This window comes from Pollicipes pollicipes, unplaced genomic scaffold (assembly GCF_011947565.3).
Source record: "Pollicipes pollicipes isolate AB1234 unplaced genomic scaffold, Ppol_2.1 Scaffold_3087;HRSCAF=3621_pilon_pilon_pilon, whole genome shotgun sequence".
Classification (NCBI taxonomy): Eukaryota; Metazoa; Arthropoda; class Thecostraca; order Pollicipedomorpha; family Pollicipedidae; genus Pollicipes; species Pollicipes pollicipes.
In genome coordinates, this window is record NW_023596225.1 from 1,648,354 (window position 1) to 1,674,925 (window position 26,572).

At 59.9% G+C, this 26,572-nt stretch overlaps 2 protein-coding genes across 2 annotated transcripts; both read left to right on the forward strand.

Annotated features, from left to right (window-relative positions):
• Positions 1-253: 253 nt before the first annotated feature.
• On the forward strand, positions 254-19,697 carry LOC119089609 (endonuclease/exonuclease/phosphatase family domain-containing protein 1). The gene is made up of 9 exons (XM_037212386.1): positions 254-382; positions 9,956-10,110; positions 11,845-12,053; positions 13,010-13,493; positions 14,668-14,850; positions 16,357-16,575; positions 17,019-17,214; positions 18,114-18,257; positions 18,864-19,697. Exons 2-9 carry the CDS (start codon positions 9,958-9,960, stop codon positions 19,100-19,102), a joined length of 1,827 nt encoding a protein of 608 aa, XP_037068281.1. The 5' UTR covers positions 254-382; positions 9,956-9,957; the 3' UTR covers positions 19,103-19,697.
• Positions 19,698-21,759: 2,062 nt separating this feature from the next.
• LOC119089759 (uncharacterized) lies at positions 21,760-26,290 on the forward strand. The gene is made up of 6 exons (XM_037212573.1): positions 21,760-21,957; positions 22,431-22,556; positions 23,608-23,790; positions 24,237-24,338; positions 24,930-25,038; positions 25,438-26,290. The coding sequence occupies exons 2-6, from the start codon at positions 22,467-22,469 to the stop codon at positions 25,596-25,598; spliced, it is 645 nt and encodes a 214-aa protein (XP_037068468.1). The 5' UTR covers positions 21,760-21,957; positions 22,431-22,466; the 3' UTR covers positions 25,599-26,290.
• The last annotated feature ends 282 nt before the right edge of the window (positions 26,291-26,572 follow it).

The following is a 26,572-nucleotide window of genomic DNA, read 5'->3' on the forward strand; positions in this document are numbered from 1 at the left end:
GAGGTGGCTTCAGGCCGAGCCACCACCGGGCAGTCTGTCCCACCAACAGCGCCCCAGGTGTCCGGACCGGCTGTCTGTCGCTGACCCCGGTCGCCCCTCCCCCCGCCCCGTCGACCCCTGAGCGAGCAGCCCGGCGGCCGGCAGCAGGCTCAAGGCCACGGAGTGCGGCTGTCCTGAGCGAAGGCTGCGCGCGCAGGCCCGGCTGGCGGTGTGGTGCTGCGGCGCCTCGCGCGTTAGTGACGCCACCGTCAGCCGGTGGGGGTGGCAGACGGAGAGGTGTGCTCACGGGGCTTGCCGGGACCTGGTGCCGTGAGCGCCGCGCTGTACCAGCGCCTGTCAGGCGGGCTGTGCGCCTGAAGCCAACAGGGACAGGCAACCACAGGTGAGAGCTGATCCTGTCCAGCTGCGGTGGGTATGGCCCGGGAAACGGGATGGAGAAACCTGTTGTGTACCATTCTCCGTGCGTTCTCAGGGATTTGTCAGGTGCAGGAAAGCCGGGCCAGGGGCCCCACTGATACTTCGCCGCCCACGCTCCGCGCTGATTCAGCGCCGGTCAAAGATTGCTGAGCAGTTATGGTACTGGCGAGGCTGTTGCTGCCGAAGCTGAAGCTGCTGTATCAAACATGGCGTGTAGCGGAAAAATGTTCGAATAAGGCCCATTCAGATGAAGTGTAGGCGTGGATGCTGTCACGCGCCTGTCGCACCGCATGCTCGTCCCATGAGGTGACCCCGGGGCCGAAGTCGACTGTTTTTTTTTTGTCCCGCTGGAACTGCCAGACGTCATCCCCAGAAAGGCTCTCCGTACAAAAGATCAGACATGTGTTTGTGTCTGCGATGCGCCATGTGCGCACTGGATCTCAGCAGGAGTTGGGCACGTGACTGTTGTTTTTGTGTCAAAGTCGAGAGACGGGACATCAGGCCGGCTGGACAATCACGCGGACTGACTAGCGCCGTCTGTCTAACCTGTGGCGTCGAACGCTCCTTTGTCTGTCACCGACGCGCCCAGCCGTCGACGTCCGTTGCGTTCGGTTCCCTGTATCGGTTGTTAGCAAGCCTGTTGGTGCACATCACCTGTTAGTGTTGGACGGCCAAATGTTTTGTTGCACTACGTTTAATGGTAGGTGGGGAAAACCTGGACGGAGTGACACGTGTGTTGGGTGTGGGTGGGCGGGGGAGTCCCTGGACGGAGTGACACGTGTCTTGGGTGTGGGTGGGCGGCGGAGTCACGTGTGAGTCACTGGGGTCATGATGCCTAAACAAGCCTTGCGAATGGCCTTCGCGTGAAAGAGCTATTATGCGACCCATTCTTGCGCCGACCGTCCATTTCTGGTCACCCTACGAAGCACAGGTGCGTTCAGAATTGGCTACTTCAAGCCGCTGGGCAGCATCAGCTGTCGAGAGTCTCTGCTTCGCTCGTCAGGCAGACCACCGAAAATGAAGATGTCTTCTTGTTAGAGCCCATATCGATGAGGTATCCCCAGTACAGATAAGTTTAATGTGTGGAGAGTTCCGGCAGTGTTCCGATTCATACAGCGCCCTTCTGTGTGCCAGGAGTTTCTCCTCGAGGTGTAATCACGCCGGGAGATTTCGCTCTCATCATTGATCCAATGTGAGGCGATAACTACCTGGCGGTAACCTCATCACGAAACATTTTGAATCATTGCACTAGGGCTGAACACAGAGCTTGAAAGCGTTGTCCTTTCAGGTTTCTGGGAGCTCCTCGCAGTGAAAATCGCGCTATGGAATCGACATATTGTACACGTTGGAGGAAGAACTTGGGAGCTTTTGGATACATGGCCTATCTCTTTAGTTTCTAACGTTTACTACCATTAACCATCGTAGTTGGTGCACCCTAAAGCAACGATGTCACGATGTTTACAAGTGGAAAGATCCGCGCGCTGAACATGTGATCGGCTGGTGGCAGGCATTTAAAGAAAATGGTTTCGACGCGTTGAAAACGAGCTGCCACAGCATAACCGAGGAGGTGCCAAACCGCCAGGTGTCGGCAACTGCGATCTTCTCAACACTTGCAAAGACTAGCAAGGTGAAATGTGAATATTGACATGTCCCATGTGCCTGTGGAAAACTGGGCCGTCGGCTTGAGCTAGCCGAGCTTCACTGCTTGTCATCTTTATGGCTTACCGTAAGTTTACAAATACGCCTTGAGGATGCAGTCTTCCCTGGCCGCAGTCATAGTTGACGGTGACGTCGGGATGACAACACAAGGGACGGAAATACAGGGGCTCGCACTCCGCCCCTTACGTTGCCTGTTCTAGGTCAAGGTCATGCAGTTTGGATTGAATGCGCTCACTGAAAGTTTGTCTTTTTAATTTTACCTGGAGTGAGCAGAAATTTCCAATGCAAAAGAGCTTTTCATCCCACTGAGTTCTCAGCGACCGATCATTGTCAATTCTGCGCGCCGTCTCCGGCGTTGTGGGATCGCTGCGGATGAAAATGACAACGACATTTTGGCTCCGCGCGCTCTTCCTGCAAAGTTCTAACGATAAACAATTCTTGGCAGTGTAGCAAAAAAGCTGTGCACTCTGGTTGTGTACGTTGTGATATATGGCCGGTGAGTAGTCATCGCGGACGGAAGCTCGCATGTGGTAGGCCTGGAAAAATCCACCCCATCTTAAAAGTCAGTGGGGAAAGTCTACACCAGCCTGTACATGCGCCTGCCATTTCCTCGTAATTATAATATTTGCAATAGTAGGGTAACGAAATAGTTTTACAACCTACAGTGCATCACATTGCAAGCAGTGTGGAGCGGATCAATGCATTGTTGGTCCCATCAGGGCTATTGCCTGCTTCTACGCAAGGCAATCAGCTTCACATAGAAATTACAGGCACCTTATGCAGCACATGTTAAACTACCAATCAAAGGATACTCTTTGAATAGAAATCTATATTTTTGGTGGACATTTGGCAGAGAATGACGTAAATAATAATTAAATAACGCATCTTGAGGTAGGTGCAAAGTTTCAATTTGTGTGTTCTCCACACTAACTTGGAGGGTCTGCTACTAACCCACACCAACTTCAAAAACGCTTCTCCACCCATGCCAGCTGTAGCGTTGAGGAAACCGACTGTGTATGATTCAAGTTGCTGATAAGTTTGCCGCCGCGTTCGCCAAGCCGTGGCCCGCCAGTGTGAGCCGTTTCCAGTTTGAAGCTAAAGCTAAAGCCGAGTAGCACGCGCCGAGCTGTTCCCTTTTGTATCGCCTGTCGTGACGCGCAACGTCGCCGTCCTTGAACGAGGCCCACCAGGGGAATCGGCCCACCCGTTAATAACCTGATAATGGTTGAGGGGTGTGATCGTTGCCCACTTTGCCAAAGCGACAAAGCTTCCTTTCCATAGTTCTGAAAAGGCGCAGCTTTACATTGGATGTCCACAGGCATAGACATTGACATGACCAGTAGCGGCTCCGCCAGATGTAGATAATAGCGCTGTTGTCTAGAATTTTACATGTCGGACTAGGCGTGCCTATCATGTTGCCTCCCCTCCACTATCACTGAGGAGCCAAATGATACGCGAAACCTTTCACGCGCCCTGTCCCGGCGCAGGGACGTTCGTTCGTTGTTCCATTCCACGCGACGAGGGTAGACGCCTCGCGTGCTGAAAAGCGGTAATGTTCGACCCCGTGACCCACTGATGCCCAGTCCCCTTATCTCCCTCTCCCCTCCCCCTCAACTCCCGTCCTGGCCATGGGTCCGGTTTGTTGTGGTGCTTGTCTCTGCGTCAGCGAGCGGCGAAGCCCGATCTCTGCCATACGTCACGTCACGTCACGTCATGTCACGTCACGTCGGTGAGCGCGTCCGGCTTATGTCGTGACAACGCTCCTCGCCCGTCATCAGCCTAGCGCGTATTCTTCACACGGCGCGCGGCGCTCAGCGCAGCCGGCGCTACTTGGCAGCGCAGCTGAAATCATTGAGCGGACGCCGCTTTCGGCCCGGGATGGCGAGACGGGACGGGACAGGACGGTCTGGCGGGCGTCCAAGACCCTGACCAGTTTACGCAGCCGGCCGCCCGGTGGGCCCGACGTGCCCCACCCGATGGGGACCGCGCCGGTCGCTGTGCGAGACTAGAACACCCGAGCCGTCCTGGGCAACAGCTTGTCCAAAACGGTGAGCAGCCGAGGTGTGCCACCTCGGCTGCTCCCTGTTTCATCTGCGGAGCCCGGCTACCGACCCGGGCTCCGTCACTAGGCGGAGCCCGGGTCGGCGCAGAGCTGTAAACTATGGCCCTTGGCGGACCACCAGAACTGAGAGCGTGGTTTCCCAGAGGCGGGGGGACCGTTTCCGCGAGCGCGGCCCACGCGTCGGGGCGGGGCACCCGGACGCGCGCCTCGAATGAATCGGCAGTGCGCGTCGGCGTCTCGCCGGCCGCCGTATCAGCGGCCAGATAGCTCGCCGATAGCGCCACTTGTGGGACGGTCGCCGGTACCTCAGCGACCGGCTGGTGGGGCCTTCCGTCCGGTGAGGGCCGCGCACACCGGCTGACCCCGGCCGCCGGAGAGCCGCGGCCGCCGCCCCGCCGTCCCCGGTAACCCCCCCCCCCCCTTTTACCCCCGACGGGCGCAGCGTCACGGGCACGTGACGCGCGGGTGGAGCGCGTGCCTGGGCTGTCGTGACGGAGAGACCCGGGGCGGGCTGCAAGCGGCGGCGGCGGCGGCGGGCCTCGCAGATCGGTCCGGTGGCTGATGAGGCCTGATCCGATTATTCGCTGGGACGGCTGCTGCGCGGCGGCGCTCGGCGTCGAAACCACAATGCTGGCGTGATCAAGGCCTCCCTCGTGCCACGGGTACTATAATTTACCACCAGAGGCGCTCCAGCAACAGATCTTGGCAGGGACTCTATGTCCTGATGGAGGGTGAGTCATAAATGTTATGAAGCTGAAACTTGTATGTGTCGAAACTCTTAAATGTTGCAAAACGGACTAACATTAAGGAGGTCCTCCGTTTTTGGAAGGGCCATAACCCCGTGGGCCCCTGGGATCCGCTCTTGCTCATCACAGCATATGAGCGCTGGCGTGCGATTACACTCCTTTGAAAGTGCTCGTCCCGGACGAGCGGGTCCAGCGGCTCTCATCTTCAAAGAGAGAGTGGTCCGGACCGTCCCCAGGCTGAGCCGAGGAGACACGCGCCAAGCGGTCCGGACCGTCTCGGGGCTGGGCCGAGGAGACACGCGCCAGGCGGTCCGGACCGTCTCTGGGCTGAGCCGAGGAGACACGCGCCAAGCGGTCCGGACCGTCTCTGGGCTGAGCCGAGGAGACACGCGCCAAGCGGTCCGGACCGTCTCTGGGCTGAGCCGAGGAGACACGCGCCAAGCGGTCCGGACCGTCTCTGGGCTGAGCCGAGGAGACACGCGCCAGGCGGTCGGGACCGTCTCTGGGCTGAGCCGAGGAGACACGCGCCAGGCGGTCCGGACCGTCTCGGGGCTGAGCCGAGGAGACACGCGCCAGGCGGTCCGGACCGTCTCGGGGCTGGGCCGAGGAGACACGCGCCAAGCGGTCCGGACCGTCTCGGGGCTGAGCCGAGGAGACACGCGCCAAGCGGCTCACAGGCCAGTGCGTGCCGCTCGCGGTCACGCGGCTATGCTTTGCGGCATCTATTGATCGGGGTCCGGCCGGGCCATCGTTTGATCTGGACGCGGGGTCCGGCCGGGCCATTGTTCGATCTGGACGCGGGGTCCGGCCGGGCCATCGTTTGATTTGGACGCGGGGTCCGGCCGGGCCATCGTTCGATCTGGACGCGGGGTCCGGCCGGGCCATCGTTTGATCTGGACGCTGGGTCCAGCCCGGTCATCGTTCGATCTGGACGCGGGGTCCGGCCGGGTCATCGTTTGATCTGGACGCGGGTCCGGCCGGGTCATCGTTTGATCTGGACGCAGGGTCCGGCCGGGTCATCGTTTGATCTGGACGCGGGGTCCGGCCGGGTCATCGTTTGATCGGGACGCGGGGTCCGGCCGGAGCATCGTTTGATGTGAATGCTGGGTCCGGCTGGCTCATTGTTTTTTTTTCTGAAGGGCATCGATCTGATAAAAAGTTGCCGTTGCTGGACCAGTGAGCAGCATCAGAGATAAACCCTGGGACTTCCTGGCCTAAATACTGGAAAACTCTGACTGCTGTAACCTTGAGAAGCCGGATGCTGGCGGCCACTGGGGCAAACGCCTGAAGGTCATTCTCTCCTTAGGGGGGGGGGGGAAGGGAGGGGGAGGGGGGCGCCGCGAACCGAGGCTTAAGCACTTTGGGAAAGTGAGGATAATGGAGACCTGAGGGAAGGAACAGCAAGCCTCTTTCAACACGCATCTAGCACGCACGTACGCCGTAATTTGCGGCTGACTGACCGACGGCTCCGGTAGCCACTTGACCGGCGTTCCGAGAGTGAAGCGAAATGATTTAGCCTCGTATTTATTGAAATTGGAGAGTCAAATCAGCTCACGCAGGTCTGACGTCAAAACTGACGGTGAGCGAACCGCGAGAATCCAACGCCTTCAGCGTGATCACCTTCGATCCATCCAATCCGGGGTTGGTGCCGCCGTATGAGCCGACCGCTACCGCGGCTGACGGCGGAAGACCCGTTAGCTATTGACGCCCGACGGACCGACGACTGACAGCGGTCACCATAGCAACACCCTAGCACGAGGCCAGCTGGCCTATATGGGTCAGGGCAGCCCTGAGACTGATTGGCTCGGCTGGTTTTTATCATGTCCGGCTGCGCCCGCCTTGCTATACGTACTATCCACGATCCATCGGCTGCACTGAGAGGGTGAGCCTAATTGGGACTAGGCCGATATTTCGGCTGACGTTTGTTGTGGGTTCCCGACATCCGCGTCGCTCTCGCACCGCCCCTTGCCCCTCCCCCTCTCCCTTTCTCAGTTCCTTGTCGATCCGCCGGGTGCGGACCGCGGGTGCGCCGCTTATGCCGAGCAGCATTGATTGGGGCAGTCGTCGGCCGGGAACGGACCAATCAAACGGCACGGCACGAGCGCGTGGCGCGGCCTGACTCGTAATGACGTCACCGCCTGATAATACGGGTCTCGGGTGGTGGTAGCGACGGTGTGAAACGGATACTTGCGCCTCATGTCACACGTGTAATGCGAAGCAGGACACCTGACGCACCTTTCTCACGTCGAAGGTGCGTCACGAGCACGTTGTGCGGTGGTGAGGAACATATGACGCAGGCACTTGGTGTGACGTGAGGAAGTCGTGACGCGTGCATTGGTTGACAGCGAGAAAGGTGGAACACTCACACGCGGTGCGGTGTGATAAAAGTGTGATGCTCACTCGATGTGGTGGTGTAATGCGTAACAATTGCAAGTTGTGTGATGGGGAGGGAGGTGCGACGACGGCGTTTTGGGCCCCGACATGTGCTGTCAGGAAGATGTGGTGCCGATATGCCAGTGCTGAGCTCATTTTTGTCCAATGCTCTTATTTGGTGTGATGGTGAGGCAGGTGTGGCGCCAAAGCAAGACAAAACACGTAATGTATTACAGGCTTGTGACTTGAGGATTGTATTATGCCGACGCTTTGTCTCTGTCCCTGTCTCTGTCTGCCTTTGTCTCTATCTTTGACCTGCCTCTGAACTCTGTCTCTGTCTGCATTTGTTTCTATCTCTGACTGCCTCTGTCTGCCTTTGTCTCTGTCTGCCTTTGTCCATCTGTCTACCTTTGCCTCTATCTGTCTCTGTCTCTTTCCCTATCTCGCTCTCTCTTATACGAGTATCACGCCGGCTAAGCCTTGCTACATAGGTTGGCCATGCCGTTGCTTTAGTGGTTAGTATGCGGGCAATGCCTCTCAGCGAGCGACACAAATTGTGCTGGTTAAAGCCTCAAAGTGGCGGCGGTTCGGTTCCCTGAAAAGGAATCGAACGAGGCATGATGTGATAATAATAATAGGTGACCGCGCATAATGCGCGGCCACCTAATACCTTTATCCTGCTACGCAATGATTGCGTAGCAGGGTAGAAACCGCGATGACGATGGGCACTGGGATCTGAAGGGCTAATAATATGGAACGGCATTATTACATGGCACGACTTCGGACCACTTCGGCGCCGGGTTTAGTATATATGCAACAAGCTGTGCTCATCGATCACTCGAATTTCCAGTGGTTCGCAAGCGAGTTAGCCATGCGACCAAATAGCCATCAGATGGAATAACAGCTTGGCCGAATGTGCCTCTGAATCGAGGCTGTTGGTTGTGCGGGGAAAGACCCCGCACCAGCCTCGATTCAGGAATAGTCAGGCGAACAGTCTCACATTCTCAGCGGGGGCGACTGGCGCCGACGCTCTGCGTGATTGCAGCTGCACCGGCGGTGTGGGGCGGCGGTGGCCCCGACACTGTGTGACTGCAGCCACGCTGGCGGTCCCGACACTCTGTGTGACTGCAACCACGCCGGCGGCCCCGACATTCTGTGTGACTGCAACCGCGCTGGCGGCCCCGACACTCTGTGTGACTGCAGCCGCGCTGGCGGCCCCGACACTCTGCGTGACTGCAGCCGCGCCGGCGGCCCCGACACTGTGTGACTGCAGCCGCGCTGGCGGCCCCGACACTCTGTGTGACTGCAGCCGCGCTGGCGGCCCCGACACTCTGTGTGACTGCAGCCGCGCTAGCGGCCCCGACACTCTATGTGACTGCAGCCGCGCTGGCGGTGTGACGGCCTCGATGACCTTCGGTTGCCAGGGCCGGAGTATCTCGCGAGTTGCGTTGGCGTCGTCGCCGTGGCACCCAGCGAGCGCCCTGGTGCGGTGGCAGGTGCCGTCGTCCCCCGGGGCGATCGACCCTCGCCCGGAGGCTAGGCCGATGAACCCGGCAGCGACGCTGGTCAAGTGGCCGCGTACCTCCGGAGTGCGGTCACTTATCGCTCCCCCGTCCGAGACATGGGCCGACCTTGAAGGGTCCCAAGTCATGGGAACGCAGCGTCCTCGAAGCTTATGAAGGATGGCAATGACATTGAAGGGCGTGTTGCTCGGAGGGCTCGGAAAGAACGGGCTTATCGCAACCGAAATACAATCGTGGTTACCGGAGAGGCAGGGCGCCGGTGCTGGGAGGATCCCATCTCGTTCGTTCGCCTCACGTTCATCTGGATTTGTTGTTCGGTTGTTTGAATGACGGTCGGCTGTGTCGAGTACAGTTCAACTGCGTGTGGCACGCTTGGCATGCTAATAATGATTCGTGGAGGCCTTGAAATATAATATTACCCACTGGCCTGCGACCCATGCAGTCGTAATGATATGAACGTTTTTGCGAGGCTTTTTTAAGGACAGTATATGCACCTGGTGCGTGTACCTTCAGGGAGGTCGTAGTCTGATGTGCATTGGTGTTTCCTAACCGGCCTTCATAATCCAAGTGCTATTTTCACGGAGAAAAATCCCCGTAGGCCGACGACTGGAATCAACAACAGGTTCACAGAATGAAACTGGATAGGTCCAGTTTGGCTTCGACAAAATAAGCTTTCATCAAACCCGTCGTATTGATTAGTATGCAGCAACAGAGCCGGCGGCTTTGAGATATTGCGCATTTGCAGCCGGACTAGGGATAACGGTCAGTGCCAGTCGTGCCGACAGTGGTTCCGTGTCCGTGGGACACACCTAGGCACACACCAGTGATTCTGTCGGTGAGACAGCATTGGCTTCATGGCCGGTGATTCACTCAGCGGGACACGCCGTGTGACCTATGGGCTCGGCCCGCCTGCGTGTCCAGACACCGTGGTCACGAGAGAAACCCCGAGCACGCGAGCTTTGCTCCCTCCGAGCGCGCCGCGTCATCCACCGTCGCGGCACGAGCGTGTCGTCGGCCGCGGCCGCCTTTTTGTGTCTTGGGGTCACCGCTGTACACCAAGCGTTGGCTCCGTCTGCCCTTGGCCGCCGGCAACGCGCCAGCCGCTGCCGCCGGAATGCGCTCGCCCTGTCACGGCCGGCGTCGCGCCCGGTCCAACGACGTGCCCTTGTTCCCAGCCATGGGTCAGCGGAGCAGCGCGCCGGCGTTCGAGCCCGTCGACGGCGGCGCCCGCTCCTCCACACTACCCAGCCACCTGCGGCGCTCACTGCGGCGCCGTCTCCGCGGCAGAGACATCAGCGCCACGTTCAACATGCTCGGCGCCGGTTTCAAGGTACGCCAGTCGGCCGCTGACGTGATGCTTGGTGACGTGACGTGACGCGTGACGCTTCGACCGCGGTCGCTCGGTCTGACCTGTTCAGTGGCTGGTGAAAGGCGACGGACATTGGCAGACCTCGAGCTAAGGACTGACGTCACCGTCTGTGTACTGGGTATGCTGTGACAGCTGAGCTTGGCGTGACCTGACCTGCCATGACCTGTATCAATGGTCCTTTTCGATGCCAGGCAGAAAGACCTTAAGCTTCTAGTTTTTGTGAAAGTTATTGCGCTGCAAACGTGCGTGAGGTGAAAACGTCTACCAGAAGCGTCGGCAATCCTCATATAATAAAATCCTCATAATATAGCCCAATGATTGCTTAATATTTGCCGTTCAACCTTCGCGCCTTGGTATGATGACGGTCCGTTATTTTCAGCCTAGGAACGCAACATCTAGTTTGTTAAGTCCACTCTGACAGTGACCCGTGGAACTTCGGCCTAATGCTGCAACTTGATGCTTCTGCTTAATACTTCAACCGAATACTTCGACTTATTACTTCAACTGAATGTTTCAACATAAAACTCCAACTTAATACGTTAACTTAATGCCTCAGCTTGATATTTCAACTTAGTACTTCAGCTGAATATTTCAACCCAATGACTTCAACTTAATACTTTAACTTAAATGCTTTAACTTAATGCTTCAACCATTCGTTCACTGCGTAACAGATGATCGTCATTACGATAGCAAGCTGTCCTTCATGCTCTTTCTTTTGCAATCCAATGCTCTTCAAACAACCTGTAATGCGCTCAAGCGGCTCTTAACAGCGACGCCAGACGTCGGCGCTCAAAGAACTTGTGACCGCAGCGGACGCTGCCGGGCGCCGTCCCTTGTCCGGACTCTGGCCGGGGGAGCGGGAGGGCGCTCCGCCAGGCTGACGTCACGTCCGCGACGCCGCTGGTGACGGCCGACGTGCACCAATCAGCCTGCCCGGAGGCCACAATCGCCCCCCCCCCCTCACCTCCGACCCCCCATCCGGTGGCTGATAACACGCCGTGTGCGCGTGCGGCGCGCGGTATCGCCGTCAGGAACAGCACACACGCGCGCGGCGCCGGGCCAGCCACCGGCTCGTGCTCGGGCAGTGTTGCCATACGCTCGCTCTCTGCGAGCGATCGGAGCTGATGCCGACCCCGCGGCGGCCGCCCCGAGCCAGGGCCACCGTCAGGGCCGGCGTGTCTCAGCCGTCCACGTGTCATATGTACCGTCTGTTGTGGAGACGAGTGTCTGCCAGACACACAGTTTGTGCCATGGCCAACGTGCTTCAGACACCCGTGTGATCGCTGCGACAGCGGTGCGGGACGGCCGGCCTGTCAGACCCCCGATTCACGATGTCCGCGTGGCGCCCCCGTCACTGCCTAGCTCCGCGCACCCATATGCGGTTCTCTCTATGTGGACTCCGCTGACAGATTTGGTGACTGTCCTCCGCTTCCTTTCCTGGGTGAAGCGCTGTGCCTTTGTGGGGTCTTGGCCCGTCCGTACGTCTGTCTCGCCCCTCTCCGCCAACCCGCCGCCACTCCCCACCGCTAACTTTTGGGCTCCGAAACCGACCCAAAGCATGGCTCAAAAAACACCGAAAACGGCCCCAAGATCTGCGCTGGTCAAAAATCCGCCCATCGTCCCAGCGGCATATGTGTAGCCCGCCCAGCAGTCGCTGGCGTATCCGCTGACGGGGGTGTGCGTCGCTGCCGGCAGTCGGCGCAGCTGGACGTGAACACGGCCACTGAGGAGCAGCTGGCGCAGCTGCCGGGCCTCTCGCCACTGCTGGCCGCCAACATCGTGGCGCACCGAAACGCGCTGGGCGGCTTCAGCCAGCCAGAGGACCTGGCTCTGGTGAACGGAGTGGGCGCCGCGCGCCTGCATCGCATCCGCGCCGGCATCTGCGTGGGACGGCCCTCCCCCAGGTCAGACCGCAGTGCCGTGACCTCCGGCCCTCCCCCAGGTCAGACTGCGGCAGTGCCGTGACCTCCGGCCCTTAGGCTGTGGTGTGGTGACCTCCGACCCTCCCCAGGTCAGACTGCAGTGCCGTGACCTCCGGCCCTCAGACTGTGGTGTGGTGACCTCCGACTCTCCCCTAGGTCAGACTGCGGTGTGGTGACCTCTGGCTCTCCCCTAGGTCAGACTGCGCTGTGGCGACCTCCGGTCCTCCCCTAGGTTAGACTGCGGTGTGGTGGCCTCCGGCTCTCCCCAGGTCAGGCTGCGGTGTGGTGACCTTCGGCTCTCCCCTAGGTCAGACTGCGGTGTGGTGACCTCTGGCTCTCCCCTAGGCCAGACTGCGCTGTGGTGACCTCTGGCCCTTCCCTCGGTCAGACTACGGTGTGGTGACTGCCGACCTTCCCTGCTGGTCAGACTACGGTGTGGCGACCTCAGGTCGACAGCGGGTCGTCTGTGGGCGGTGTCAGCAAGCCGGTGGTGTGACGCCCTGTCCCCTCCCTGTCACCGAGTCGGGGTCTGCTGTCATTTATTCCACCCGCCGCTGTGCTAGGTTTTGGCATGATCTCTTTGGCCCGCCACCTGTTGAGCTCTGTTGTGCTGTCTTTCAGGCCCACCGCCTTATTCTGGCTTATGGTGCAATCCCGTTTTGGCCCAATGCCGACTCCGGCAATCATCTGCTGTCAGCCCGCCTCACCGGGCATCAATGCTTGCGCAATACAAATCTTCCTTCGGAATGTCGTATCCGGTTGCGCGTTGTTTGCGGCGATCGTATTCCTCGGTGCGTTTGTCAATCACATAAATATCAATTTTAGTTTGAACAGGGTGAGCGCGTCAGCTCAGCCCGCATTAACACACGCTACAGTCGTGTTTGGTGAAGCCGCAGTTAAGCTTGCTCGCGCTGACATGCCGTTGGCGGCGTCGGCAGGGTGCCCTGCCTTTGTCCGGACAGCCCGGACGGCCGCTGGAGCGCCGCGTCGCCGCACAAGACCAACCTCAACACAGCCAGCATGTTCGACCTGATGCAGGTCAAGTTCATCAACCAGGAGACGGCCGACCGCATCCTGCACTACCGCGACAAGAAGGGCGGCTTCCGCACGCTGCGGCAGCTGGCCAAGGTGCGCGGCGTGTCGCGGCGCAGCGTGGACGTGCTGCGCCACTACTTCACGCTCGACGACGCCAGCGAGCATGAGAGCAGCAGCAGCGAGAAGACGTCTGTGACGGCGCCGCCAGAGGTGGGCGCGGCGGCGACGGCGGCGGCGGCGGCGCCGGCGCCGGCGCCGGCGCGGCTCGGCCAGCACCGGCGCACGCACTCGGTGCCGCTGGGGCTGGGCGTCGTGCCGTGCCTGCAACCATCGGGTGACATGTGCGAGCTGCTCGCGCTCCACTCGCCGCGGCCCGTGCTCGAGGAGGTGCGTGGAGGGGGACGGGACGGGACGGGACGGGACGGGACGGGACGGGACGGGACGGGACGGGACGGGACGGGACGGGACGGGACGGGACGGGACGGGACGGGACGGGACGGGAGAGTTACAAGGGAAAGGGGAGGGCCGACAGGGATGTCATTTCAAGAGTGATATTGCTCCTAAATCAGGAATGTCGCTGGCAGACTTGTAGCTGCCTGTACCGTGACGAGTTGCGGCGGAGGTGACAGCGGCCACGAGCCCTGGCCGGCCGAAGGAGGGCTCAGCTGCCTACGCTGAGTTGCAGCGGTACTTGCGGCTGGGTCGGATGGGCTGTGGACCGAATGTGGCTGGCGCGGCGATGACATGTCTGTTTAGCTTATATGCTGGGTTCGGGCGCCCTCGCGAATACCTCCGCTTACTGATGGGAACTGGCTGGAATACTTATGCATGGGGCTCATGTAAGCAAGGAGGACTGTTTCCTCTCAGCTTCGTACCCATGCGCGGCCATGCGAGAAGTCGTTAACCAGGGTCTTGCAGGACATGAGCTGCATTTGGCACGTTCTTGGTGATCTGTTGAATAGCTGTTAGCGGTTCAGATAATGTGGGGCATGCTTAACAGTTCGCAGCTAATTCACAGTGACCGGACACTGGTATCTGGCATTGCGCTCAGCAAAACATAAGATGCCTAATGCTTGTCTGCTCCCCAAGCCCCTCTATTCAGAACGCCGCTTCCGAGCTACAGAACGCACGTCTCGAACGCCTTGCGCACCAGATATGGAATACTAGCATGCATAAAACCGGTTCAAATCCTCACGCGTTGGGATCCCCAAGAATTAACGCGCGTACCAAGGCAAGCGTAAGCCCATATCCGGCCCTACGGATTCTTCTATGGAGCGGCCCGTAGATCGGGCCGGATCGGACCTACATGCCCTGCGAAGGCCAGCGTAGTGTCCATGAGTCAGCGTTGGGAGTTGGGAGATGCGGTGCGGTAGTCGTGCTCTCCTAACACACACACACACACAACTGTGGACCAGCGTGAGGAGGTTGTGCTGACAGGTCCCGCGTTCCCAACGCATACGCGTCGATCGCAGCAGGGGCCCGACCAAGAGGTGCCGTACTCACACCCCATGCAGCGCACCAGCGCGGGGTCCGCTGCACTCACGGCACGTGCCGCCGCCAGGTGTTCATGGGCCAGCGGGGCGGCCGTCCGGTGTTCCGCCTGGCCACCTGGAACCTGGAGCGCCTGTGCGCGGACAAGTCGGCGAACCCGGGCGTACTGGAGGTCATCTGCCGCACCGTGCTGGAGGCCGGGCTCGGTCTGGTCGCCGTCCAGGAGATCCTCGACCCGGATGCCCTCGGCAAGGTCAGTGGCTTCGGCTGCGCCTACTGCCCCGGCGCTCTTCACAGCCAGAGGCGGCCCCCGCTGCGGAGCGACGTCCGCGGCTGGGCGCGGACGAACGCTCCGTCCCGCCGCCGTGTGCTCGGTCTCGCAGTGTCCTGCGGTGCCATGGGCGGGCTGCGCTGCGTGCGGTTTGTGCTGTGATGTCTCGGACGAGCCGCCTTTGGTGCTGTCGCGGCCCGCGGCCCGGGCGGCCGGCTAACGTAAACACGCGGCCATGTGACCGCTCAGCCAGGAACTGGAACGCTCGGCGCTGCTGCTCGGGTGACGTCAGCGGGTGTCGCCCGTGGGTGTCCGGTGCCGGCCGCAGCATCGACCCTCCAGTCGGCCTGATCATACCACCTGGACTAGTTGGGCTGGGTGGCTGCGTCAGGGTGTCCGTCCAGTCCAGGGTGATGTTCTGTTTTGCTGAAGGTCTCCGTAGTGGTCCGCCTGAGTCGCCTGCCCTGGCCATTTGGTCTGTGTTGACCGCCGTATTCGTTAAGTCTGACCCTTCGCCCTGTTTATTTTAGCTGTCTTCTTTGTCCAGTCTGACTATTTTGTTTGTCAAGTCTGACCACCCAGTCCAGTATCGCACTCCAGTTTCACCGTTTTGTCCAGTCTGGCCGTTCAGTTCAGTCAAAGTTGTGAAGTCCAACTCAACTCCGGCCCAGCCTGGCTCAACCGTGGCTCACCCTGGCCGACTCCCCTGCGGTCAGATCTGACTCGCGGCCAGTCTCACTCCACCGTGTCAATCGAACTGAACTCTCCTTTTCTCAAGCTGTCAGCCTCTTCTCAATCTCTCAGTGTTTTGTTAGGTTTGACCCGACTTCCTCCCAGTCCTGGCCGACTCCCGTACAGGCTGAAGGACCACTGTCCTACTCCCCAACAGTCTGAACGGACTACTGTTAAACTATTATACGGTCTGAACGGACCACTGCCGGACTCTCATACAGTCTGAACGGACTACTGTTAAACTATTATACGGTCTGAATGGACTTCTGTCGGACTCCCATACAGTCTGAACAAACGTCTGTCAGACTCCCATACAGTGAACGGAATTCTGTCGGACCCCCATACAGTCTGAACAGACTTCTGTCAGATTCCCGTACGGCCTGAATGGACTTCTGTCAGACTCTCATACAGTCTGAACGGACTTCTGTCAGACTCCCATACAGTCTGAAAGGACTTCTGTCAGGCTCCCGTACAGCCTGGACAGACAAATGCCGTGCAGCGCCGTCGTGCTCGATTGCCGCCCAGTTTGACCCGATTACGGCGCCATCTCGCGTATCTGCCGCTTCAGTCTGACCAGAGTGCATCCCACCCTGACCCGATTGTCGCCTCACCTGACCTGGCCCCGATCCAGTCTGACCCAACCACGGCACCGCCTCTCCTACGCGCCGCCCCTGACCCGCGTGTAGCCCATTCTGACCCGATTGTCGCCCCGCCTGACCTGACCCCAGCCCAGTGTGACCCGACCGGCGCCCGCAGATCTGCTCCGAGCTGAACACGCCCACCCTGCACAAGGTGAAGAACTGGCAGGGCTGGCGCGGCGCCTGGCGCTCGGTGCTCTCCGAGCCCGGACCGGCCGGCCACCGCTGCGGCTTCCTCTACGACGTCAGCAAGGGCGTCGAGCTGCGCGACCAGCCGCTGGTGGCCGGCGACGGCGAGCGGAGTGACGTCACAGCGCCGTTCGTCGGCAAATTCAGGGTGAGTGGTCTGCGGAGGTGCGGCCGAGCTGGCGCACTGCCAGAGGAGGTCATGACCTTCATGTTGTCGGCTTGTCGGAGAGCCATGTGACGAAACGCTTATGAAGCTGATTAAACCATCTGCTTATGAAGCTGATTATCTTAAACGATTATTTGCGGTGATTATGTAATACGCCGATTATTTAAGTTACGGTGTTGAGTGGATTGAATGATAAGAAAATTGATTTGATAATATCCTCGATTACGCGCATGGATTGAAGAAGTAGACCTGGAGTCATTGCAACTGCGTAAGTCGAAGAGGGACTTCGGTGAAAGTCATGCGCCCAGCCAGCCGTAGGTTGCCAGGCGTTCGGCAAACGTTCGTCTCGTCTCACCCCTGTGTAACCGCGCTGATTCACTCGCATTTGGCACACTTGTCACTTTTTTCTTGGCCTCCGCCCACAGGTGGACAAGTTCCACTTCTCTGTGATCGCCGTGCGGCTCCGCTGGCCGACCGCCCCTCCATCTGCCGGCGGAGAGGCGCACTCCGAGTCTACGCCAGCACCACTGGAGGCCGTGGAGGAAGCTTTGGAGCGCATGCTGCACAACGAGGAAGATGTGCTGGTTGTGGGGGACTTCAGCCGTCCCGCCGACGACCCAGGTGCAAACTGAGGCCGCCTGGGGAGGGGGGGGGGGGGGGCGCGGAGTCGGGACACGTTGACGTCCGTCGGAACACGGCACACCACGGGGCGCCAATCGCCGACGTGGCTTTGTTTTTGTGCTTCGCCTGACCTGCATTTATCTTGTAACGCCAAATTGTTTGGATCGTCGCGAGTAGTTTTTATGGGATTTTTTCCCCTCCGGATCGGCAAAAGCATGGCAACTGAACGGCGCATGCCCTTAAAACATCAGTGGGTTTTTGCGTCAGCTCTCACAGTCCAGCTGTGCCTTGTCGTGAATGGCTGTGCCCGGCGCCACAACTGGCGGCTGACGGTGTGTGCCGATGTGTGCCTCCGACATCGCGTGCTACGCTGCTGTGCACCAGCGGGAGCTGCACAGCGGGTGCCGCGCCGCAGCAGGATAACCAGGCCATGAACAGCTGAGTGACTACCTCGCGGCTAAACGGCTGAATCGCAGTGTTTAAACAAATCTGAACCCACGCACGCCTGATCGCAGCATGCAGCGTCGGCCGCGTCAGTGCTTTGCACCGGCCTCACATACTCTGGGAGTGGACGCGCCACGTCCGTCGGCACCCCGTAGCATTGGGATCGCTCGACAGATCATCGCTGGTCCCGAGAGTGGACGCACCTTCGCGCATAACCACGTGATGTGGCTGAGCCGGGCGCGTCTGAGAGACCGCTCGGCCCGGCCCGTCAGCACGGCCCGGCCGCGCTGACGTTCCCAAACCGGCGGCGGCGCCCCGCTGGCCCCGCTTACGACCCCGCTGATGGCCCCGCTGACGGCCCCGCTGTCGGGCCGCTGACGGCCCCCGCTGACGGGCCGCTTACGACCCCGCTGTCGGGCCGCTGACGGCCCCGCTGACTGCCCCGCTGTCGGCAGCGTTCGAGGTGCTGCGGCGACACCGGTTCCACCCGGTGGTGCCAGAGGGCGTCAGCACCAACGTCGCCGGCAGCCCGGGCGACGGCGCCGCTAGCCGCTTCTCCAACATCTGGATGACTGAGCACACCGAGGCGTCGTTTACCGGTGAGGAGGCGGCTCAGCAGGCGGGGGCTGCTGGTGTCTTGAGTTTTTGTACTCGACGGTCCGGTACGGTGCGGTACTCAGTTGCTTGAGACACGTGGTACTTATATTTGTATGCCGTAGTGTCTAGGATGTATGGTAAATATGTAGTCAGCTGATGTGCTCCGCGAGAGCGGCGCACGTGCAGCCTTCATGAAATTCGACTCCGAGTACATTTTGTGAACCCAATTCAAACCGCGTTGTCGACGACTGATCAACGTTTGGAACAGGGGGCCGTCTGTTGGTGTACACCAAGTGAATATTTAGAATTGCTACCCATCTCGAGCCATTCCTTCTAGTGGCCTGGTGCGCGATGCTGTCGCGAGACAGCTGCCGGGGCCGTGCCTGGCTAAGGCAGCCGTCAGAGCTGTGTCTGGCCGAGGCAGCTGTGGGGCCTGTGCCTGACCGAGGCAGCTGCTGGGGCCATGCCTGGCCGGGGCCAGCTGTCGGAGCCGTGTCTGACCCAGGCAGCCTGTCGGAGCCGTGCCCGGCCTACGCCGCTGTAGTCCTGCCAGGGAGCCGCTGCCTCCCGCCGCGTGCCCGCCTCAGCTCGCGCCTCCCCTGCGGCAGGTCACTTCTCGGTGGTGCGTCTGGGCCTCTGGCACCTGGCCATCCCGAACGGCTGGCACTGGGGCGGCGCGGTGAGCGCCCACTGTCCCGTCTGGTGCGAGATGTACACGGCGGCGGCGGCCGGCGCCGGCCCGACCGCCGTCGGCCGCGGCCTGGCCGCCCTCCAGCTGGAGTACCGGCAACACGAGCAGCTGCACCGCCGCGAGATGGCGGCGCTCACCCAGCTGCCGGTGAGCTGAAGCTCGCCGGACGGCGCCGCCGGACGGTCGCGGCTGAACGGCTGAATGGTCGGGCGCGGCCATAGGCCCGTTTGTCCGGCCGCTCAGTGCCGAGTGGTGGCGGTCAGGGTTGTGCTGCTGATGGAGACGGAGGTGCGCGCCGTTCGATGTAGGCGTGGAGGTGTGGGCTGCAGGTGCTAGACTTCAGCAGCTCGGTAGGCTTTCGCAGGAGGTTTTGTGCCATGTGGAACCACTCCTTTGTTAAGCCAGTGCTTCTGTTGGAAGATACTTGCGCATATGTATGAAGTTCTGTAATGATAGTCGCCTGTGTTATGCGACATGTGACTGCAGTTCAGTTATCTAAATGGATGCTTGTGTTACGTTCTCGTTAGCCGATGCTAGGAAGCTGACAGATGCTGGTATTTTGCCTGTTACCGTCACCAATGGCTGGTCTGGTCCGCTGAATCGACGAACTCCGCCCTGTCACACACAATGTGACGTCACCGGAGGTGGCAGGACTGCCACAGCTCAACGTAGTGTCCCGGCTGCGACCGCGCGCTGCATCGACAGTCGCCCCCCCCCCCCCTGTGATTCCCCGCGCCGGAGCCGCCGGATCCGCCACTGGACGCCGGGCCGACCGCCCGCCTGCCCGGCCGGCCTCCCAGTCGCCCCACCTGTGATCCCCGCGCCGGAGCCGCCACTGGACGTCGGGCCGACCGCTCGCCCGGCCGGCCTCCCAGTCGCCCCACCTGTGATCCTTGTGCCGGAGTCGCCGGATCCGCCACTGGACGTCGGGCCGACCGCCCGCCTGCCCGGCCGGCCTCCCAGTCGCCCCACCTGTGATCCCCGCGCCGGAGCCGCCACTGGACGTCGGGCCGACCTCTCGCCCGGCCGGCCCCCCAGTCGCCCCACCTGTGATCCTTGTGCCGGAGTCGCCGGATCCGCCACTGGACGTCGGGCCGACCGCTCGCCCGGCCGGCCTCATGTGATAGCCACACGATTGCAGAGCCATGCCCTTATCTTGAAATAAACTAGATAACCGTGGTGCCGGTGTGTGTGTGTGTGTGTGTGTGTTTAGTGTGGTTTATGGTGGGCAGACCACCAGGGCGTGGCCGCGACCAGGGAAGCCTGCCGACCGGCCAGCCCCGACGATATCTATGTGTTTCATGCGTACTGCCCCATAGCGGCCACTGGCTGCTCTGGAACTGCCTATGAGACGCCTGCGGGGCTGCGTTGGCTGCCCCCTGAGTCACCGGACGAACATCATCTCTGCGGCGTTGTATGGCGCAGTGCCGAGCTCTGAGTCACCGGACGAACATCATCTCTGCGGCGTTGTATGGCGCAGTGCCGAGCTCTGAGTCACCGGACGAACATCATCTCTGCGGCGTTGTATGGCGCAGTGCCGAGCTCTGAGTCACCGGACGAACATCATCTCTGCGGCGTTGTATGGCGCAGTGCCGAGCTCTGAGTCACCGGACGAACATCATCTCTGCGGCGTTGTATGGCGCAGTGCCGAGCTCTGAGTCACCGGACGAACATCATCTCTGCGGCGTTGTATGGGGCAGTGCCGAGCTCTGAGTCACCGGACGAACATCATCTGCGGCGTTGTATGGCGCAGTGCTGCGTTTGCTCGGTGCTGGCTTTTCGAACGCCTCGGCTTTTCAGTCGTGTGTATCCTTGCGCGGAACATTCCAAGACTTAGCAGGAGTGGAAAGGCGGGCCGCTTGCGGTGTAGATCGTGAGGTTGACATATCTTCGAAACTTAGACATCAAGGTATTTTTGTGGAGACGTATTAGAGTGCATCGTTTTCGGGAACAAACAAGTGGAGACTGAATGCGATGGGAAATTTCGTCATTTATCTTAAGCCGCCAGGTGCTGGTGGCGAATGGCTGACTGCCTGGTACACGGGCCTTGTCGCGCCCGGCCCCCGACGGCGGCGGCGACTGGAGCGCCCCTGTGCCTCCCATTCCGACCCCGCCTAAGCCCTCCCCTTCCTTTCCCCCTATGGTAAGCCATCCCGGTGGTTCGAACTAAGCACTTACGCACTTAGCCACCCGAAGTCATTTGCGGCCTTTGTTGTTGCGCCAACGCGTCACGCGGTTTAGCTGTATCCCCTTGCATTTGCCGGTGGTAAAAAATTGTACAGCACACACTGTGTGGCGAAAAATGTACCGGTGATTGTCAGCACGCTCCGATCTGCCCCCATACCGGTGGCGGGGGGGGGGGGGGGGCGGAGGGCGGCTGTTTCTCAGTATGTCCTCACATCGGTCGCTCCCGGCCGGCTCCGGCCTGTCGCTATCTCCGAACCATAGGCTCAGAGAAGACGCTCGTAGACGGCCCTAAGGGGTGTTTGCGACGCGCCTGGCCAGCGCGCTGGATGGTTACAATGCCCTTCGGCCGAGCTCTGCGGCTGCGCTCTGCCACGGCGGCTGCCACCTCCGCTGGACCAACCGGCAGCGGCACCAGCCAGAGCATCTGGCTGCCAGCCCCGCTGCAGCCGCCGGCAGCTGGGCCGACCACAGCAGCTGGACCGACCGGCGGTCACAGTGCGAACACAGAGAGGACGGCTGTCCCGACCGGCCGTGCGTCCGCCGCCGCTTCCGCTCCGCCGCAGGAAGCCGAGCTGGAGCTGCGCGATAGGGCGGCGGCCTATCTGCAGGCTGAGCGCGGTCCGAGCGGCGGCTCGTCACAACGGCGCGGTGGGCCGGTCGAGGGTGCCGGCCGCGGGAGGGGTGTCCCGGTCCAGACGCCCTGAGGCAGCAGATGTCCGTCGCACAGCCGGCTGGGGCAGGAGCGCTGTGAATTGGGCGTGGCTGTGTGAAGCGCCCGCTTCCAGTGTCAACTATTCCACAGCCTCACTCCACTGGTAAAAGAGGTGAGGATGTCGTGCTGTACGAGTCCCGTTGGATAGATATGTACGTGGTACGTGTGAATTATATATCGAACGGTAAAAACTGATGGTCTGTTTTCAGATCCGCACATTCGGAATGTATCGGGTCATCTATTTCGTGTGTTGAGTCCATCCAAGATTCTGTTAATGGGTCTTTACGACGCACGCAGCTACTGAGACCATGTTGCACGGCCTGACTCTCGCCCTGGCAGGAAGGACGGGCACCGCGGGTATCGAACCACTGTGATTCCCCAGACGCGCAGCTTTACCACTACACTATCGGTATCCTCCCCTCCCCCCTTCCCGAGAGATAGGGAAGGTGCAGCGATGAGCCTCAGCTTAGATGCGCCATTCATGATTCAGCGGAGTGGCTTGTCCCTGTGGTGGCTCGAGCAGCTGGTGCAATATCAGCTGCAATCTTCCAGCGTTCTCTGAAGTCGGACTCTCGCTTCTGACAGGTGGCTTGGGTCCGGCTGGAGGTCACAAACTTCACCATGAGCGACGAAGATGGCGCACCACCAACCAGACACTTCCAGTGGAGTTTCCTGTACACATGGCCCGCCCTCTTCAAGGGGACAGAAACGGTAACCATCTCGTCAGTCCCTGCGCGGGAATGAGTCGCACTCGACTCGTTCGCGTTTTCGTGAGGGAGAACGGTCAGGAGCCCGGGTGATTCAGGAACAAACGGAGGGTCTGAGCACGAGTTCGTCGTCACTTTCACGAAATAACTTTATCGCAGCTCTCAGTCATCCCGCTGCCATTTAATCGTCTACTGAGCCGTCTGGTACCATAGGTGACCGTGACCAATGACTTCTGGTCATTTTGGATGCACCAACTGCCTTCGCGCTGCTTCCTTGGCCTCTTCAGCAGGCCGTTAGGCTGCGTCGTACCCGTAACCCAACCGAGATCATCTGCAGAACGTTTGACCCTCTTTTCCCTTGACCAAATAAGAGGTTGCTTCAGCCATCTGAGAGGCCACTAAGAATATTTAGGGGTATCACTGGTAACAGTTTCAGGAGTACTACAGGCTCCTTCTCCCAGACGACCGGTTTCGCCAAAACTAGTAACGTGCTCTGAATAGTATAAGCAGGAAGGGTCTCAAGCTCCTGGTTTTTCAGCGTGTGTTCAGAGTTCTTATGCTACAGTTAGCAGCCTTTATTATATCGGTACGCACTGGTCAAATGCCGTTATCAAGCAAACGCTGGTTATACTGTCAATATTCAAGTATACTGAAGGTCTATAGCTGTCAGCACAAAAGCTCCGAGGCCTTGAGGCGTTCTCAATGGCTAAACAAAGTAGAAGGTTCTGACGAAACTTTTGAGAACTCGCAACAGCCCATGACCTGAATATGGTGGAAGGTTTTCTAGGGCGGTCAGTATGCACCGCCGGGGACACGAGACCGAGAGACACTCGAGGAGATAGACAATACGAACCCTGTATCTACAACTCTATGGACGAACGATTGTAGTCGTAATGAAAAATGGTCACTTTAACAAGCCCTCGTCTCCAAAGAAACGACCAGTTAGCTGCTTTTCTACCTTGCTGCTCCAAAAGCGGCGCTCCGAGGTGCCACGTCCCAGCCCTGTGGTCGTCCCTATATGTCACAACACCTGGCTGTGCTTCTCCCTTCCGCAGGTGTTGTGCGCCCTCTGCTTTCTCTGCAACGAGCTGTTATGGTATCCCCTGACACCGTACCCGGCGCGGACGTTCCTCTCGGTGTGCTCCTGCCTCGCCCTCATCTCCTCCATTCTGCTGTTCCTGGTGCTGGGCTGCGGCGTGGATCGGTACTTCACTAACACCACCTGGTGGCGAATTGTTGTAAGTATCCGTGGCTTTAACCACCGCGCGCCGGCCAGTTCCCAGGAGCGCGTGGCGGAAACAGGTCAACCATACGCTGAACGACAACCGCTTCGTACAATACTTTTTGACAAACAGAGCGCAGTCACTCGGTCATGTTAGATCATCTGACTGGCTAATGCTACCGGCCGACCAGAGTACAGTCGTAATGGGCGACAGGTGGTACACCAAGGTATTTTCGCGATTTCGTGTTTCACCCAACCACGATCCAGGTGGCAAATAAGTGTGTCTATAACCCTATCTCTTATGGCCGATTTAAAATATCCTTCTTCTGGCCGGGGCCGGAAAGTGAAACGGAGCTGTGTCAACCCGCACGTGACGCTGACACTGACTAATGTTCGGGGCCGACGTCACCACCCGCTGGTGACTCCCCCCCCCCCGTGCTACTGACCGTGCCGCCGCGGCAGGTGGTGGCGCTGCCGGCCATCTGCGCGCTATTCCTGATGATGTCGTCGGCAGCACAGACGAACATCGGCGGCTTCGTCAGCGCCGGCTTCCAGGCGGCAGCGGTAAGGGAAGACACGGGGCATGGCTGTTAGCAACCGCTGGGCTTCCCAGACGTCGGGCTGGATGGAAAACGATAACTGTAGCGTCACGCTGAGGCACTCAGGCCATCGCCGTTACCAGGTACTCCCAGATCCCGCGCGCATTGTCTAACTGGTTCGGCACGCGACGCTGCTCAAAGCGAGGATCGTGCCTCGCATCGGAGACAAGCTGTTCGTATCAAAGCACAGGTCGCAGTAATCGCCTGAGCCCGCATGCTCCCTCTTAGCCCAGATCGCTCTAGTTCTGATACTGCCAGCAAGGCCGCACCAATTCCATCTTGCCAATGTCAGCTTAAATGAATGCCTTAATGAATGACTCAACCACGATATAACTGACAATAACTTATTGAACTTAGGCATAACGGCACAGGCAAACGTACCGTGGAGATGTCCTAACCTGCGTTCAGTCGCCGAACAGTCTGTTCAACACGACTTCGAGCTCGTCCCTCTGTCCCTCACGGTCAACGCCATCCGACCACCGGCCTAGCAGGGCACGTGCCAGGCCGGCTCTGACGTCACAACCCGCTCTCACCGTCGCACCGCCCGCCTGCCCAGGTGTTCGGATTCCTCGCCTTCAGCACGTACCTGGCGGACGCCATGTACCACTTCACGCGGCTGCGCCAGGCCGGCGAGCTGCCCAGCCTGGGTGGGCTCGCCGGCAAAGGTGAGCGGGGGCAGGGTGCCGCCAGAATGGACTGGGGTCAGAGGAATGAACCGGGGTCAGAGGACTGAGTCGGGCCCAGAGGGGTCAGAGGAATTAACCGGGTTCAGAGGGGCCAGAGGGATGAACCGGGATCACAGGGGTCAGAGAAAAGAGCCAGGGTCAGATGAGTCAGAGGAATGAGCCTGGCGGGTCGTGCTCACGAAGGCGGGTGCCAGCGTCCTGGGTCGAAGTCGACCCATGCACGGGCACTGGTTACCTGACTCTGACTTGAGCGATCAACCCGAAGCTCAGCTCTCCCTACGCACGAGCTGAGGCGGGACCAGTCCGACGCCGACCTCACCATGTCATCGCGGCACTCGTCACAAGATGAGCCTGAACTCACCTGTGTCTGTTTGCCAGGCCCACAGTTTCGGTCGGCGCGAGGTGACGGCCCGGCGCCGACTGACGGCAGCGACAAGAACCTGCGCGCGCCCGGCTCGTGGAACGTGCCACTCGACTCCGCCAACAGACAAAGCCCCGACAGTGACGAGGGCACCAGCGGAAAGTACTCCCTGCAGTAGAGTGAACGAGGGAACAAACGAGCCGGGGCAGTGACGAGAGCCCCGACGTCTAAAGTGGCGCACGTTACGTACGCCTTTTAGAGCAGGCACCTGCGGCCAGTCCGAGCCCAAGCACCAGCAGGCGGACAGTGATGAGAAGACGCGTGAAACGCCCGACATGCAACAAACGCTGGCATAGAAAGCACCGATGATGGCTTGAAGTTCTCAAATCTGAGCAAGTTCGTCCACCGCAGTGCAGTGACGAGTGACCAATTTTGCCTGATGGCATGGCGGTAGGGGTAGACGATCGAACCCGTGCTGCTGCTGGGAAACCGGGACTGGTTGCGTGCCATCAAGCCGTCGCACCTTACTCGTCAATGCGCTGCTTGATACCACCTGCTCAAACGCAACATACGGGGTGACTCTTGCTCACATCCTGTCTATAAGCAGTTAACTGCAGACATCACACCATCAACGGCCAGAGACGCCGCGTCATGCGCTGCTGTCCCCAGCGGAGGCCGAATCCAGCTCGGTGTTACGAGCGTCTGGTGGGTGACGAGTGCCGGCGAACGCCTTCCGCTTGGATCGACGTCCTGAGATGGTCGCTCTCATTGCGTTATCACTGGGCAGTGCGCCGTCAGTCGCGAGAGTGCCCCGCGCGTCTTGTCCTGCCTGTTTGCAGGCGTTGGGTACGCCTTGTATAAAGTGTTGCATCGGCCGCTGTTTTTTTGGGGGGGGTGGGGTGGGGTGGGGAGGGGATTCTGGCGCGCCGCGCTGAGAGTACCTTCACCGTGAAAAATACGCTACCACCGAGGCACCAGGACATTTGCGGCGGCGTCAGGTGCAATCCTGGAGAACTCGGAGCCCGCAGAAGCCGGCTCTGATTGTGGACGGGGAGGAAAGGGTGGGGAAGCAAGAAGACCGGAAGGCCATTCTTGAATCGCGTCACATGGACCAAAGCGTTCAGCTGGTGCAGTCGCATTTCAGACAGGTAC